The sequence below is a fragment of the Lacerta agilis genome, chromosome 13 (genome assembly GCF_009819535.1).
Source record: "Lacerta agilis isolate rLacAgi1 chromosome 13, rLacAgi1.pri, whole genome shotgun sequence".
Lineage (NCBI taxonomy): Eukaryota > Metazoa > Chordata > Lepidosauria > Squamata > Lacertidae > Lacerta > Lacerta agilis.
The window spans coordinates 7,313,737-7,331,826 of NC_046324.1; the positions used below are offsets into that span (position 1 = coordinate 7,313,737).

Consider the following 18,090-nt stretch of genomic DNA (forward strand, 5'->3'; position numbering starts at 1 on the left):
GTACAGTTCTCAACATCACAACAACCCCATGAGGTAGGTTAGGCAAAGATAAAGCCTAGCGAGAGCCATATCTGGGTACAGATTTCAACATGGATTCTCCCATCCAAACTCAACACTCTGCTAACCTAGTACATCATTGCCACATTTTGCCCTCATCCTGAAGTCAAATTTCGTATCTCAGATTCTATATTGTTCTATTGCTATGCGTAAGTACACAGAAAGGAATGTAGATTTTACACACACACACACCCTGCTCAAGGGAATTTCCTGTGCTATGAGCAATAATCACAGCTCCACATAACCTTACAGAATACAGTAACTGTGGAATAGTAGAATGTGCCAGGTCCCTAGCCTCTTCTCCACTGAAAATTATGTTTATGCCATTTATTAGGAGTCATTTCAGGTTTTGTACATTACATTTCTTTGGAATTTGACCCAGACTAACTGTCACTTGCTAAGCAGACCAGCAATTGTACTGTAAACTCTCACTCATAGTAATGATCTCTAAGTCACTGCTTAAGAGGCTGTTGAGAGGTAAAATAATTGTGTGCATGAGCATTTGGAATGCAACTGTCTTAAAAGTAGATTAATCTGCCAGCAATAAAACAAAACAGAGGATCAAAATTAGCATACACTAGCTGAGGAAGCACATGTGACAAAATGCCATACTCCCAACATTTTGATGTCCACTTCATAAGGTCAAAAAAAAGGTCAGCACCTTTTCCTTGCCACAGAATAATTTATGATGCTTTCATCTTGCCTATCTCCCATTTGTAGAGCTTACAGAACAAGCTTTTGTACTATTCACTTGGGACAGTGTTCCTTTGGCATGCTGCAGCCCAAGTGCTATACTTTTTCATTCCACCACTACAAAACAAAACAATGGCTCTTGCCATGTTCAGAATGTGATGAAGAGGTAACACAATTATCTTTTACCTTTGCCTTCCCAGAAATATGACGGTGTAAAAGACCAAAGTAGCCTTCCTGTGATATCAAGTCACATCAAACTTCTTTCAATTCCCAGCTTTTTAAGTTACTGCAAATAAGACTGACTTACTTAAAGCAGAAGTTGTTTTGGTTTAAGTTGTCATTCTGGGCAAAAGGCAGGCCATATATTTAACAAGTCATACCTCACTATTTAATTGTAGACATCCCTGTAGCAACACGCAGCAGCTGAGCTGTGCCTAACTTTTATTCTTTGGCTTTCTACTAAATGTTAACTTCCAGTCCATGCCTGCATGGTTCAATTTTTTTGTGGAGTGTATCTTAATTCCATAGGTTAATGAGGGTAGATTTCTGAATAAAGAAGTCCTTCAGCAGAAATGGCATCACCAAGGCCAACGGTCCGCAGAGGATCTTTGCACACCAGAACAGGAGTGTAATGGAATGTTACCCCATCCCTGTGCCATTTTGACACAGGCTCATGGGGATTTAAGGAGACTGTAGGGGCCTCCTCCATCTTAGAAGTAGCAAACTCCAGTGGCGCTTTAAGGAAAACTCTGCTGGCATCAATTGTTTGGGTGGCACAAGCTTGTGTCCCTGCTACTCTTGCACCAGCAGCAACAGCTGCCACCTGGTTGGCCCAATATCCATCCACAGTAACTAGGAGGTGATAGGCCAAAGTGTGAAAGTGGATACGAGTAAGATCTGATGCCTTCCCAGGAGTCCTTCCATGTTCCTTCAAGATCCAGAAGACAATGTCACTGACAACACCCACATCTGGGACACCATTCCAGGAGGCCAGTGAGGCATGTGGTCCAGAGGCTGCTTGAGTGAGGAACAGTAGCTCCTGTTCATTCAAACCAACTGAGTTCACAAGAGGGAAGACCTGCTAACAAACAAAGCAAGTGACAGATTGGCTTCAGGGGAGTCCAATTTTTAGATTAGGCTTTGACAAACATATAGGAACCAGTGCATGCAAAGCTAGCATAACGTAAGAACGTAGGAAGAACCTTGCTGCATCAGACCAAATGCACATCTATCCAGCATCCTGTTCCCACAGTGACCAACCAGATGCCCATGGGAAACCCAAGAGTAGAACTGGTGTGCTACTGTACTCTCCCCATCTGCAATTCCCAACAGCTGGTATTCAGGGGCATAGTGCCTCTGGCAGGAGAGGCAGAGCATAACCTTATCTTCTATGAATTTGTCTAATTATCTTTTAAAGCCATCCATGTAGGTGGCCATCGCTACCTCTTATACAGCAAATTGCATAAATTAATTATGAGCTGTACTTTTGTCCTGGATCTTCCAACATTCAACTTCATTGACTGGGCCATGTTAATTTATCATGAGAAAAACTTTTTTAATATCCATTTTCCACACCATGCATAATTTTATATACCTCTACCACGTCCCCTCTTACTGCCTTATCTCTTAATAAAAAGCTACAAGTGTAACCTTCCCTCATAGCGGAGTTGTTCCATCACCTTGATCATTTTGGTTGCCTTTCTCTGAAGCTTTTCTAGCTCTACAATGTCATTTTTGAGGTGAGGCAAACAGAACTTTACATAGAATTCCAAATGTGGCCACACCATATATTTCTGTAACAGCATTATAATACAGGCAGTTTTATCTTCAACTGCTTTGCTAATGATCCCTAATACAGCATTCACCTTTTTCACAGGTGCGGCACACTGTTCTGAAATCTTCATCAAACTATCCACTACAAATCTAAGATCTCATTCCTCGTCAGTCAGGACCAGTTCAGATTCCAAGAACGCATATATGAAATTTATATATATAATTTTGCTGCAATGGACATCACTTTACACATGCTTATTTTGAAATGCATTTGGCATTTTACCACCCATTCACTCAGTTTGGAGGTGTTTTTTGTAGTTCTCCACAATCCAACAATTTGTTATCAGCAACAAACTTTGCTACCTCTTTTCTCACCCCTAGCTCTAGAGCACTTATGCAAAAGTTAAAAAGCATAGGTCCCAATATGGATTCTTGGGATACTCCATTTGCTATACCCCTCCATTGGGAGAACTGCTCATTTATTCCTACTCTCTATTTCCTGTTTCTTAACCAGCTGCTGATCCACAAAGGACCATGTATTTTGACTGCTAAGCTTAATAGTAAGGAAGTTTGTCAAAAGCTTTTTGAAAGTCTAAATACATAAGTTTCCAATTGATCACCTCTATCTGCCTGCTTGTTGACACTCTCAAATAACTTAGTGAGGCAAGACTTTTGGGGGAGGGAACAAAGAGTTTGTTGACTAGAAGTCTGAGGTACAGGTCATACCCTGCCAATTAGGTTACCTGATGAATGATTGCGCTCATAAGTTCTGGGTCAGTCATACTGGCCAGTTCCAGGTGTATAGGTACACCCATGGGAATGTCAGAGATGGAAGCTACAGCCTGCAGAAAAAAAAATGAAAAAACTTAACAGTAGGAAAAAAGGGGGTGGAGAGAGAATGACCTTGATAAAAAGTACAGTATTATATATGCTGCAGATATCGTCAGATTTCTAAGGCTGTGATCCTATACAAGTAGTCTAATGGAATTCAACAGCCTAATTGAACCCTGAGGGCTTACTTCTGAGTGGACATGTATAGGATTGCCCAGTAAACGAGCTAGTGGACAGAGGCCCACACATATCCTAGAGTGCTAAAAAATTAAAAACAAGTCCTTTGTAGGGCAATCAGCTGATGACTGTACCTAATGCCCTGCACAGTGGCAGAAGGACCAATGGAGTGCACCTTGGAATGCCTTAGGGTCTGGGGGAACGAAGTTCTCTTACCTCTAGGAGTCTCTTCTGACGCATCTCCTTTGTCTGTCCCTCCATCATATGCAGACCAGAAAGAACCACCAAGTCCGGCTGGAACTCCTCCAGACTGGACACAAATACCTCCAACATGTTCATGGCCCCATTAGATAGGTCATGAGAGAAGATAAAGCGGTTGGCATTCGGGGCTCTCAGCTGCCCCCACTCTTCACCTAAGAAATACCCCCCAAAGAAACACAATTATATGGGATCCATATACGGTAGATAGGCCTCTGAATTACAGTTTTAGTGGCTTCTTTTCTTTAGCAGTGAACTCTGACCTTTCGTCAGAGTAACAAGTAGCGTGGGTTTTATTTCTCCCCATCTGCTTCAGTGTTATCCTGCGTCCTCCTGCAGGATACAAATATCCACACCACATTACTCAATGCACTACAGTGGAACCCCGGGTTACGCACGCGATCCATTCCGGGTCGCCATGCATAACGCAGGTGTGTGTATCCCGAATGCACAAAAAAAACGAAAAAACAAAAGTAGTGCAATTTGAGCGCTACCGGGGGTCGCACGCAGGTTGTGCACGCTCCGGAAACGCTTCCGGGTTGCGGGTGTTCTTAACTTGAACGTCCACAACCCGGGGTGTGCGTAACCTGGGGTTCCGCTGTATTACAAATTGAAGCATTTAAACGTAAGAAGAGCCTAATGGATCTGGCCAATGGACTATCTAGTCCAGCATTCTGTTCTCACAGTGGCCAACCACATGCCTTTGAGAAACCCACAAGCAGGATTTGAGTTCTCCCTTCTTGTGGTTTCCAGCAACCGGTATTCAGAAGCATTGTTGTCTCCAACTATGGAGGCAGAGCATAGCCATCATGGCTAGTAGCTGTAAATAGCCTAGTTTTCCAGGAATTTGTCTAATCCTCTTTTAAAGCCATCTAGGTTAGAACATTACTGCCTTGTGTGGGAGTGAGTTCTAGTGTTTAACTATGCACTGCATGGAGAAGTACTTTCTTTTATATGTCCTGAATTATCCAACATCCAGCTTCTTTGGATGTCCACAAGTTCTAGTCTTATGAGATTGGGGAGGGGGGGCCTTTCGCTATCCACTTTCTGTTGGCATCCAGAGGGAGTCGAGAGGGCAGCTGGCTAGCCCCCAGTTGGGTCAGGCCCTTCCAGCCGACATGCTGGCCAATTCACCAATCTCTGAAGCAACATAGATAGCAGCTCAGACTTCAGAAGCCTGAGCTCACTGTTTCAGCAGATTGCACTGCACAACAAAAGTGGCACTGAGAGATTTGTGTAAGCATATTTACAAGCAGATTTATTTGGCATAAATCAAGACAAAGAAAAACATGTCTCCTCTCCTTTGTCTCTTCAGAGAGAGAGTCAAAAGCAAAAGCTATACACAACAGAAGTTTCCAGCAATCTCTGTGCTGGCGTGTAAACAGACACGTGACACGCAAAAGCTCCATGCCTGCAACTTAAGGTGGAATGGAATCTCAACACTTTCTCCATGCCATGCATCATATATAAACTTCTATCATGTCACCTCTCACTTGCCTTTTCTCTAAACTAAGAAGTCCCAAACGCTGCTACCTTTCTTCATATGGGAGTTGCTCTGTCCCCTTCATGAGACTCCCATTAAGTCTCAATAGTTCAACAATTTGATTCTTAAGTATCTATACTTGCTGAATGAAGCCAGATTGTTTGAAGCCTAAGGCATTTCCAAGAGATGCTGTTTAAGAATATGCAAGCAAGCCATGCCCTGCTGAACTGCCATGCATTAGTAATTTAACATAAAAGCAGAGTGCCATCCCTTTAGCCACAGCTCATGAATTCATCACAATCTTGAGAGGATTTGAATCCTACAGTCAGCTGCAGCCTTCAGTGGGCATGAGGGAAAATTCTATGCTGAACAACAAAATGTGAGACAAATTAATGTGGACCAATGAATAATATCCTGGGTTTGGGAGCTGGGTTTATCCTAATAATTACACAGCAATATTGGCTACATTTTTTCTTTCTTTCTAGAGACCCTTTTAAAGAAGTGAAATCTCTCTCCGTTCTCCCTCTCAGATACAGTAATCCAAACATTGGCAGCTTTGATTCTTTCAAAGCCCAGATTTGCAAATGTGTTTTTGTAGCAGCTGCAACCCTGGACACATATCCCTTTTGATCCACTTGCAATGAATGTTTTTAGCCAAGAGGGAAGAAATGCGATCATCTGGTTGTTGCCATAATTTCAGGGACTGCCTACTAAGATGGTTGTCTACACACTAGAAGAAACCCACAATCTACAGGCATTTCAGACCAGTGCAGCGCTAGAATTTTGGGGAAAGAGGTGATGCCCCTTACTGAATTCCACAAGTTACAGCAAAATCATACCCCACCCATAGCTTTATAAAATCAGTAGCTCATCTCTGTAACTCTCTCTGCTCCCCCTGTAAATTCCAAGTGCCAAACCTATGAGAGCTCTGCTCCTACTCAACTTGCATAAATGTGCACTGCTAATAGGATTGGGAAAGTGCTCTTGTGCTCCGGTTCTGCTTGTGGGTTTCCACAGGCATCTGTCTGGCCATTGTTCAGAACAGGATGCAGTAGTGTATGGACCACCAGCCTGATCCAGCAGGCTCCTCTTAACATTTTTAGCAGTTAGGAATTCAACAGAGTCAATTTATTTTTTAATACGGGGGAACCAGTCGTGCTCCTATTCCCCGTGTATCAAGCAAAATTGGGAGCACAAGAATGCTTTCAAAATTATATTTTAGAAAGAAAAGCATGATAGAAATAATGACTTGAAATAAAATAAATAAAATGTGCACTGGAGACACAATCATGCCCAGCATTTCATTCTCACAAAGCATATATTCAATTTGTTCTGAGAAGAAGCCAGTTATCACTCATCCACAATGCCATAGGAAGAAACTAAGAATTGTTATTGATTACTACCAACTAAGTCAGGAATTTATAAGAAGATCAAGTGAATTCTGGGTTATGGGTTTCATTTCAACTCCACTTTAAGAAAGTTCATTTAGATTTTTCACTTTGAAACATGCAGGCACACTAAAGAGTATAGCAATGCTATAGAAAACAGAGGAAGAAGAGTGTTTATGGGGCTCTAGTTCAAATGGAAAAAGCAGCTTGCTGCAGCTTATGCTGCTTCTTCACCCAGCAACCTAGGAAGCTGCATGAATCCAGCAGGAGCACCAGACTCCAACACTGGCAGCTCTAATACTAATTTAGATTATTCTTGACTGCTAAGAAATTTACTTGAGATGCAAATAATAAAGTCAAAAATAAACTAGGGTTATAACCAGTACCATTGTGGCATCTAAGCAACTTTTAAAACCCCCTCAAGTTTACAAAAATCTGAAATCATTGAACTCCGCCAAACAAATGCATCTTTCCCAGTAAGTTAACCTAAACACTTCAAAGAAAAGGATTTCCTCACTCTCTAACCCTGACAGCATCTAGGAATAATCAGCGCACTCAATGAACTGTTCCCAAGATAATAAAGTACTCAGAGGGGAAGTACCATGTGGAACTACACCACTTAAAACAAAAGTCACTTCTAAGAAGTCAAGGCTCCACTCGGAACACTTGCAGCAAGAACACAAAAGTTTTAGGTTACTCCTCCACCCACTTACAAAGTTTAGAAACAGCAAAATGACTCATCACCTACATGCTACCCTATCTGATAATCAGCATTTTTGTGATTTAAAGCAGAAGAGAGTTATCAGACAAAATATCATCATATATCAATCTAATCTAGACTGTCTTCTTACAAGAAGTTCTGCAAAAACTTGTTGCAGAAATGGGACATTTTCACATTGTATTTAAAGTAAAAAAAAATAACAATATGCAACTGCATAATGCTCTGAATTCTTTTTCTGGAGCACAACGTTCACTGCCAAAAGTCATCACGACTTCCATGTTGGGCTTCTCCTCAAACTCTTTCAATTCAATTAAATCAACCAAATGAAATCAGAAACCACCTTGCCAATTTCCAAACACTGAAAGAAAATGAAGTTATTGTTTTCTACTTTCATACTGAGTAACCTGTAATAGAACCACCAATTTATAAAAGCAGACCTCTCCACAACACTCACTATAGGAAATAAAGATCCTGGTTGCATCAGATTGCTTGGTGCTGTGTTACAATGGGTGTGGTGCATTGGTGCCACTGCCAGTTTTTTCTTCCTTCAGTAGACTTTTTCAGCTCTCTAGAAATTCACATTTCAACTCAGATACAATTCAAGTTTAAATGGTCCCATACTCTCCCCTTTAATAAGCATGGATCCTTTCCAAAATGCTTCTTCTGTGTAAACAGCAAGTCAACAGCCATTCAGAAGCATGTGTCATATTCACATTGTATTTTGCCATTTTTAGATATGTGTTGTTCACTAGTGTGCCAGTACCCACATTTATGTGAATATGTAGTGTTGTTGGCATTTTTATGCAGCCCTTCAGCCAAAAAAGTCTCTAAGGAAGGCTTACAAATACCAAATGAGCAGAAAATCCATAGCCTCAGGCTCATAATTTGAGACAACACAAATGGGAAAGAAACTATTAATGAGACTGATCCAAAGTGGTGCAAACCAACTTCCTGGGAAGAAGGCCTAACCTCCTGGAAAGAAGGCTCGACCAAAATGGGGATATTTTGTGTACCCACATTTAGGAAAAACACATCATACTGCTTTATCCTGAATTTGAAAGGGCTTATTGCACAGAGTCTGATCTTAGACCTGAGCGACATTTTATAACAAGTAAACATGGGTGGAGTGTTCCTGGAACACCAAGAGTTAGTTAAATGTCACAGGGGCTTTTCCATTTACTCAGTCCACTGTTTGCAGAAAAGATATGGTGTTTGTAAATTCTCAGGAAACTGAGAAAGAAATACTATTGATCTAATTAATCCAATGTATTAGAAACAAGTTCTCATTCTTGCTGCATGGTTGTTTTTCGATATGGCATTGGACTCTGGAATTATGTGGGGCATGGTGTAACCTCCTGCTTGGCACCAGCATGTGCTAGGATCATCACTGACCCACACAGTAGGGAACTGCCTATCTGTCACATGGATACCTTCACTGCTCAAAACAAAGCCAAACCTCTTTCTCCCCCCCCACACACACTCCACAGCATGGCAGTTGAACCAAATTTCTCAGTAGCCACATACTTTCTCCACCAGAGTTCAAAGTGTGAATCACTCTATCAAGAACTCTCTTCACTCGTGCACCTACTTCACAATGCAATCTCAATGTCCAATTTTAATTTAAGCTGCTAAAAGCTTAATCTGACAGCAGAGACCCTGGATCAATTTCAGATGAATCAACCCAAGCCTCGGAATAACTGAACCACATTCTATATTGAGCTACAACGAACAAGCAGCAGTATTTTGTGAAGAACAAGGGATTCTTCATCAATGGAACAAAAGTACCTCAATGCTGCACTTGCAGCATCTTCAAAAAATGTAATCAGGGTTTCTATATTAGATACTCTCACTTCCTAAGAACACTACAACTGGGAATATACAAATTATATTTCTAGTTTCCACAGCAGGTTTGGTTGTCACATTTTTCTAAGCACATTTAAAAAGAGAAGTAGGAATTACATTTCCTAGATGTTACGAAGCTAATTATGATTTTGATATGGAAAGCAGCTCACAGCAAACACACAACACTTGAAAACAGCTTTCCAAGCAATTCTTCAACACAGCAAAATGTAAAGCTATAAGCATACACTGCATGAAGACCATTAAGCAATTGCCTTCTTTAATTTAGCACCAATTTTCAAACTGATGCTGATTATGCAATACAGCAGTTTTTTTCAGTGCTCAATGTACATGCATTAACACCTGTAATCTTTATGAGAGTCAGTGTGGTGTAGTGGTTAAGGGCAGTAGTCTCGTAATCTGGTGAACCGGCTTCGCGTCTCCGCTCCTTCACATGCAGCTGCTGGGTGACCTTGGGCTAGTCAGAATTCTTTGAAGTCTCTCAGCCTCACTCACCTCACAGAGTGTTTGTTGTGGGGGAGGAAGGGAAAGGAGAATGTTAGCCGCTTTGAGACTCCTTTGGGTAGTGATAAAACGGGATATCAAATCCAAACTCTTCTTCTTCTTATGGTCACGATAAAAAGGTAGGCCACTATTATAAAACTCAAATTACAAATGGGAAGATGAGGCCGAGAGATCCTGTTTACCCAGTAGGTTCACAGCTGAAAACTGAAGCAGACTTACCAGCTGATAGCTAGCTCACTTCCTAAGTACTGTGCTACACCAACAACACAACATATTAATGCTGATATATATACAAATACAGTGGTACCCTGGGTTACGAACAGCCTAGCCCACGAACTTTTTGGATTACGACCACTTCAAACCCGGAAGTGAGTGTTCCGGGTTGTGGTTTTTTTTTTTTTTTTTTTTTTTTAAATTCGAACATACTCCATTCGGAGGTGCACTTCCATTTTGAGTGCCACACTTCCATTGTCCAGCAGAGAAGGGGGTGGTCACGGTGTTTCCCGCAGCAAGGGAGAGAAGCTGCGCACCCACAAACCAGCTGGCTCTTGTCTGGGGAAACTGCACAGCCTTTCCATGCACCTCCGTCTCCCAAGCGGCTCGGCAGCAAGAAAATGTTCCCTCCGCCCGGCTGCGGGAGGAAGGCGCTCTGCTCGCACAATGGTGGCAGCTGCTCCCTGAGAACTACATGGAGGCGTGCGCACAGCTGCCTTGGCCACCCACCCCAGTAAGTTGGAGGGCAAGGAGGAGGTGAGTCCAGCCAGCCGCCGTTCTGCGTACCTGGGAGTAAGCGCCATGCAACTTAATGGCACTTTCTTCCGGGTAAACACGGCCGGGGAAGGGAGGCGGGCGGGTTGGCTGGAGCTCACGCACTGCCTTTGTGCAGCTGCGGGAAACGCTCTCCTCCAGCAGTGGCATGGGGGGGGGGGAGTTGCAAGCCCACAAACCAGCTGGCTCTCGTCTGGGGAAACCGTGCAACAGAGCGCCTTCCTTCCACAGCCCAGCTGGGCAGAGGGAACTCCCCCCATGCGCTGTAGGGAGCATTTCCCATAGCAGCGTGGGGGGGGGGGGAATCTGTGTGGAATTGATTGATTGATTGATTGATTGATTGTGTGACTGTGGAAATGGATAAAAGCCCCCCATCCAAACAATGACTATCATCAGTGCAAAAAAAAAAAATTTCATTTTTATCATCTACCATACTGTCTTATTTATTTTATAGTACAGTAAATTGATTATTGCTTTCATTTTATGGATGAATGGGCTTGTTAGATAGTAAAATTCATGTGAAATTGCTGTTTTAGGAGTTGCTTTTCATCGCCTGGAATGGATTAATCCATTTTCCATTACTTTCTATGGGAAAGCACGCCTTGGTTTAAGTACACTTTGGTTTAAGAACAGACTTCCGGAACAGATTAAGTTTGTAAACAAAGGTACCACTGTACAGCTTTGGGCCTTTTGCATCTTTCAATAAAGCATACCTGCTTGATACTCCAAAATGAGGTGAAATTCATCAAATTCTTGCATTGATTCTGGAGGGACGATTACATTTTCATCAAGCAGCTCATGAAGCTTAGGACCAATTGGGCCACACAGCAGAACCTACAAATCAACCAATTGATATCAGTTAACTGTTATCATCTCTGTTTAGTGCAATCTTCAGTGAGATGGTTCTCACTCTAATAGAGACACTATAAACTGGATTCCAATGCATTCACTTTTCTGTCCTGTTCCAAATAGATGAGCTATGTGTGTAGACAGGTCATACAGTTCTATTGTCAGAATATTTCAAAATAAAATAACTATGTGTAACAACCTCTCAGAGATTCCAAAGCCCATTCTGAAGAAACAGTTGAGCATCAAGTGTGGGGGGTGGGAGTGGGGAGAAGTCAACTCACTTAACTACCAAGACACCATTAAGCATCCTAATATGACATTTCCACACTAGAAGGCCAATTACAATGATACAATGATATGAATGACGTCAACAGTTGAGATGTTAATTCAACTTTCCTATGAAAAGGGACATGTCTTTTGCTTCTCTGTATATCCAAATTAGCTTAAAAGACATTTAGTGCTACATCTTTATCACCAACAATAAGAGTTCTGTGTCGTCTGGAAATGGAAGAACTAAGAATGCAACTTTTCTCCTATCCCTGGGACTAATGAGCATGCAAATTTGAACAGACTGTCTGGCTTCTTCTCTAACAATGAGTTCTTCCTATTAAAAATAAATAAATGAAGCCGTGCAGAGCTTCTTGAACTAGGAATATGTGGGACATGGGCAGGAGGGAGGAGACACACAAACAATTTTGCATATCAAAATCTCATAGCACAAGTCACTACTTTTATTTCGCTAAAGCAAGGTTGGCAGATGTTGGTCATCCCTGGCCATTGGCCACACTGGCTGGGGTTTATGGGATTTGTATTTCAGGAACATCTGGAGGGCTACCCCTGTTCTAAAAGACCACGTATACTGATGTCATAATATGAATAGCTACTATTACATATAATGGCTGAAATAAGCAGACACATCCCAATAACGTGGGCCACTAAGTTACATATACAAATGTATATGGACACTTGGAAAAAGTGTCCACTATGGATTGATTCCTTTTGACATTCCAAGTACATCTCTATACACAATACTAGAGGTAAGAAAGAAGTAATAACCCCTTCTTCCAAAGAGTTAAGTGAAATAGTTTAGAACGTTCCTCCAATTTCTTTTAATTTCCTGGTATGTCTAATCACATTTGTTCACTCAGCAGCTTCACACATTCTGCTACCAAGCTGCAATTTCTGTTTTCTCCGCCATATACTGCTTCCCATAGTCAAGAGGCCTGGTTTTATTTTTTATTAGAGTGACATACTTCACACGTGTACCTCTCAGCTACAGATGCCAGGAAGCAATGGTAGTTACACTTCAGTGAAGTAACTTGCACAACTGCCTTTGCTTGTGCTGCTTTTACTTATTTCATAGATTATTACCCAGTACTTTGCCCATGTGCTACTCATTGCCTTGCAAAAGCATAATAAAAAAGCCAGTCATGGCACCGGAGTGCCTCAAGCAATAGCTAAAAGTATGTGCACCACTAGAAGAAGTTTGTGTCATCAACAGGAAAATGAACTTTTCCACTGAAAATTCTTCTGCATCATGCCTGCATATTTACTGGATAAAATGGGGAAAATGATTAGATGCTACGTTCAGGATTTTAAACAGGAAAACCAATGAGAGGAGTTATACAGTTATAGGCAATCAGTGAGGGTTGGCATTTGATATTCTTACCTTTAGGTCTGGATTTGCTGAAATTTTCTGGCCAATGAGAGCAGCATTGCCTCCCACATACAACTGTTAAGACACAAGTTTGTGCAGACATTTAATCTGCAATTTCTACATATCTTTATATGATCACAGTCCTTTGCATAGTTTTGGATGTGTACTATCAAGAATATAACGATAGTTATCACTGGAATAAACACGTTCACTTATCTAACTACTAGTATGCCAAAGCTGCAGCAAGGCTGCTCTACTCACTTTAGCCACTGGCTGCTTGGCTCTCACAAACAGTTAAGACCCCTAGATCTTTTTTACATGTACTGCTAGTAAACCAGGTGTCCCCCATCATATATTTGTACACCTGGTTCTTCTTATCTATGTGCATGACCGTACATTTGTCCCTACTGAAATTATTTTTGTTAGCTTGGGCCCAGGTCTCCACTCTGCTAAAGTAATTTTGAATTCTGTTCTGTGTTTTGTGGCATTAGCTACCCCTCCCATTTTGGTGTCATCTGCAAATTTGATGAGCATCCCCTCAATTCCTTCATCCAAGTAGTTTATAAAGACGTTGAACAAAAGCGGGGAAGAAGAAGAGTTTGGATTTGATATCCCGCTTTTTACTACCTGAAGGAGTCTCAAAGCGGCTAACATTCTCCTTTCCCTTCCTCCCCCACAACAAACACTCTGTGAGGTGAGTGGGGCTGAGGGACTTCAGAGAAGTGTGACTAGCCCAAGGTCACCCAGCAGCTGCATGTGGAGGAGTGCAGACACGAACCCGGTTCCCCAGATTACGAGTCTGCCGCTCTTAACCACTACACCAAACTGGCTCTCTGTGGCAGCCCACTTATCACTTTTGTTCCAGGATGACGAGGAAACATTAATGAGTACCCTTAGGGTTCGGTCAGTCAACCAGCTACAAATCCACCTAACAGCTCCCTTGGTCAACCCACACCTCACAAGAATATCATGGAGGACTTTGTCAAAAGCCTGCTGCCAGTCTCAGCAGTAAAAACAAGTTATTCTAGAAACACTAACTTTAGAAACAGGTTTTTCCAGAAGCAGTGGCTTTAAGTTTCTTAAGCTTTTTTGCATGTTGCTGCCTGCAACTTTAAATAATTAATATATATTCCCCGCGATGGGGTGAGCTCCCATTGCTCGGTCTCAGCTCCTGCCCACCTAGCAGTTCGAAAGCATGTCAAAATGCAAGTAGATAAATAGGTACTGCTCCGGCGGGAAGGTAAAAAGTGTTTCCATGCGCTGCTCTGGTTCGCCAGAAGTGGCTTTGTCATGCTGGCCACATGACCCAGAAGCTGCATGCCGGCTCCCTTGGCCAGTAACACGAGATGAGCACCACAACCCCAGAGTCAGACATGACTGGACATAATGGTCAGGGGTCCCTTTACCTTTTTATATATTTTGCAAGGCCAATCTTATCAGACAGAATTTCATCTCTACTATACTGGGCAGTAGTCTTAATAGTTTTATTAAGATACAATAGTGCATACAAGTGTCATTTTGAGAAGGGCTCATCACTAAGCGTATACAAAAGATGAAAAAACTGCAGGGCTCTTGATATATAGTAGTTTGTGTAGCATAAGCTTTGTAAAGCTTATTAGATTGCACTTTATATATCTGATGAAGCAAAGTAACTCATAACAAATAAAATGCTTTGGGTCCGAACAAGACACACATTCCACTCCACCCCTGCCAAACTACAGGAAAAAAGAATGATAAAATTATAGGTAAAATGGTTAGGTGAACACACAATCCTTTAAAGGAAGGCTAAATTATATGGTTTAAATATTCCAAAATAAGAATAACAACTATCACTCAATCATTCACTTTACCCTGCTGTGAGGGGACAGCAGTAGGCAAGGAAGGTATTGGATATACAGTATGCAGTGTATTATGTGTCACAGAGGGATAAAGAGTTTGCTCCAAGCTAGAGAATGTACCTGTGCCCCAGGATATGCTGAAGCAGTCTCTGCGATGTGGTGGAAGGACTCTGCATCACTGAAGAAGCGTTCTGCAGCAGCTCCCTTCCCCATGAAGTGGATGAAGGCTTCCTTCAAATCTTTTGTGGAATGTAAGATTGAGTGGTCTTGCCCAACACCAGAATCTAGACCAAGGGCTTGCAGCAACTTCACACCAGAAAGGACAACATCTACACAGGCATTGACCCTACCAATAACAGAAGATGAAAAGCTATAATCTAGGCTAATTTTTAAGGAACATATCCACAAGGATATATACATTCAAGCTTATTTTGCAGTTTATTGGCATAAGTATTATGTAGAGTTTAACAAACAACACTGAGGAATCATAGTGCTACTATTTACTTACAATGGAAATATATGCATGTCTATTCAGAAGTAAGTCCACTGAGTTCATGAGAGTATGAAATTGCAGCTGAAAGTTAGAATTTTCATAAATTCTGTATTTGAGAAATGGACCTCTGAGTGTTTAAGCTTTCTGTCTTGTTTGCCAGGCAAGGCCCCCGCAGTGTACTGGCTATGGAAGTTCAGGGGTGCTCACATGAGATCTCAGGGGAACTTGGATGGACTTGCGAAAGCATCCCATAACTGGTGCACCAAGAGAGCCTTGCCTCCAAGCAAGGCAAAGAGCTTAAAGGCTCTTTTCATGCTGGGAGAACCCAGTGCAAAAATAACTTCCTTGCTTGCATTTAACTTGCACAAGCTTTCCCACCATTATCTGACCTTCCCTTGAAATGCACAACCACATAGAAGTGTGTTCTAATGCATGCTCTTAGTTTACACTTAGTTTATACAAAGTAACATCAAGGCTCAGTAGGACTGGCTAGTGTCCTACATTGAAGTATGCACCCTAATATGCGTCCTAGAACATTCTGCCTGGCAAACATGCAGGGGATCCTCCGTAGTCAAAAATACATGGAAGCAGTTTCCTCCACAGCAGAAAATATAAGAACCACTGCTCTATAGCAGGAACAATCGTTTATTAGCTAGTGTTTCAAAGAACACTTAGGGAGATCTATACACAATAATTTAAGACATCACTCACCCAACAGCAACTCTGTTCCACTGTTTGGCCGGCTGGGTGATAAGCACATCCCAGGCAGCTGCCATGCTGCTCTCTGGGGACTTAAGATCCCCCTGCAGCTGATACAGGAAGGAGCTTGAGAGATACTTCAGCACTGAATCTGGCAGGTCAGAGTCCAGTAGGAAGACATAGCCTGTAGCCAGAGCCAACAAGGCCACACATACCGACTTGTTCCACATGCTGATGTCCTGAAGTGAAAGCTCAAGGTGAAGAGTGTGAATGAAGTTTATATGGCAGCTCTCATAAGTCTGGCCTGAGAATTGTTTTTCTCCACAACTGCCACCTTCACGTTTATAATTGTTCACAACCTATAAATATTTAAATATGAGCATTAGACTTTGTATAGCAAACCCCAACTCATGATCATATCCTTCTAGTTTGCTAGGTTCTTATTTTTGCTTGTTCCTTCTCCATCCACCCCCTGCCTCTAGGTTTATTATAATTATACTTCCCTGTTATATTTATTAATTTCCTCATACTGTACAATAAGGTACGGGGTGGGGGTGGAGAGAAGACCTACTGAGTTAGTTGTGGGGGAAATTGCACCTGCCTCTCAGTTATGAAAAGGTCTGACCCAGAGAGAGGGGGGGTACTGAGAGAGATAGGCATGTGTGTGTGTACCTACACATACACAAACACACACATATATGCGTGCAACCAGAATCGGATTTAGAGCTGTGTAAACGGCTCCCCCCCTCCCCACAGCCAAAAGGATTCAAAATAACACCACCACCTCTATTTATACGGGTACTTACTCAATTATTGTGAAAATAATAGATATTTGGGGGGGGGGGTCACCAAACTTTGTCCTGGCTGAGTGCGCCCTATTACCAAAGCCCGTCCCTCGTGATATATAAAATATATAGATATATACTCTCTCTCTCCCCCACCCCACCGCTTTCCCCTCTTTTGCCTCGATTAGGAGGAAACGGGGACAGGAGATGGAGATGGAGAAGCCGGGGTCGGGGGGGGGGGTCGGACCCGGGTCCCTCCCGGCGTCGCTGGACTGCAGCTCCTCCCCCAGGCCCCGACCCCGGGGCTACTCCGACGGGAGCTACCGGCGAGGGGAAGGCGGCCAGCGGGACGAAGGAAGGCGAAGGCGGGACTTGCAGGCGAACTACCCTCCCTTTCGGCGCGCTTAGGGGACAGTCACCCACCAACACGACCCGAGGGGGAGAGAAGCCCATCCGAGTCCCTCCCTCCCTTTCCCTGAGGGAAACCCCTCGCTGGCTTCCGGCGGAGGGAAAAGCGCGGGCTGGTCGCGTGTTTACCTCACAGCTGAGGGGGCAGCAGGGGCCCGGCACCTTCCCGCCCCTCCCCGGAGCCCAGGCCGCGGGCTGCTCCCCTCAGGAAACGCGGCCCTTCCCGTCCCCGAGGAGAACCGCGGGCCCTGGAGAGCCTCTCCGCCTACCGAGGCTCTCGAAAGGCCGCCTCAGAAGCGGCCAGCTCCCTTACGCCATCTCCGTATCCCGCCGGCGGCGTTACTCAACCCGTTCGGCAGGACGGGGGGCCCCCGCTGCCTCTTTGCGGAGTTTGCGCAGCTTGCGCGGCTCTGCCTAACTTCTCGCGCGGCGGGCGGCTTCCCGTCGGCGCGGCGAGCTTTACAGAATTGTCGGGCACCGCAACTCGGAAGCCGGCCGGGCGAAGCTTGGCTGCCAATCAAAAGGGAACGTAACCAATCGTCGGGAGAAAGGGGTGGGCGACTAGATATGGAAAGAGGAAAGGAGGAAAAAAAGGGAGGGAGAGGAATGTACCATCAGGCGTTGCAAGGCGGGGGTGTACGCATAGACGGTCTTCTTAGTTGCTTGGACCAGTTTGGTGATAATGATGCCCTTTGTAGAATCGTAGAATTGTAGAGTTAGAAGGGATCATTGGGGGTCATCTAGTCCAACCCCTTACAATGCAGAAATCTTAGCTAGGTCATACATGGCAGCCTCTGCTTCAAAGCCTCCAAGGAAGGAGAGCCCTTGACTCAGGATGGGTAGGAGGG

At 43.3% G+C, this 18,090-nt stretch overlaps 1 protein-coding gene across 2 annotated transcripts; it reads right to left on the reverse strand.

The window, feature by feature from the left end:
* Positions 1 to 369: 369 nt before the first annotated feature.
* ADPGK (ADP dependent glucokinase) lies at positions 370 to 17,506 on the reverse strand. Of its 2 annotated transcripts, none has more exons than XM_033166619.1 (8): positions 17,372 to 17,506; positions 16,062 to 16,408; positions 14,978 to 15,203; positions 13,032 to 13,094; positions 11,227 to 11,347; positions 3,748 to 3,944; positions 3,267 to 3,365; positions 370 to 1,828 (listed from the first exon to the last, which is right to left on the reverse strand). In XM_033166619.1, the coding sequence occupies exons 2-8, from the start codon at positions 16,277 to 16,279 to the stop codon at positions 1,280 to 1,282; spliced, it is 1,473 nt and encodes a 490-aa protein (XP_033022510.1). In that variant the 5' UTR covers positions 16,280 to 16,408; positions 17,372 to 17,506; the 3' UTR covers positions 370 to 1,279. The 2 variants fall into 2 exon arrangements, with proteins under 2 accessions (XP_033022510.1, XP_033022509.1); XM_033166618.1 differs by having other exon boundaries at positions 370 to 1,831.
* Positions 17,507 to 18,090: the final 584 nt, after the last annotated feature.

What these genes read in the sequence shown, in the direction of transcription:
- ADPGK (XM_033166618.1), bottom strand. Translation starts at nt 16,279, where the DNA reads ATGTGGAACAAGTCGGTATGTGTGGCCTTGTTGGCTCTGGCTACAGGC. An exon ending in CAGCAAATCCAGACCTAAAG is followed by an intron (nt 11,348 to 13,031) that starts GTAAGAATATCA and finishes GTTGATTTGTAG; the next exon opens with GTTCTGCTGTGTGGCCCAAT. An exon ending in CATTTTGGAGTATCAAGCAG is followed by an intron (nt 3,945 to 11,226) that starts GTATGCTTTATT and finishes GGTATTTCTTAG; the next exon opens with GTGAAGAGTGGGGGCAGCTG.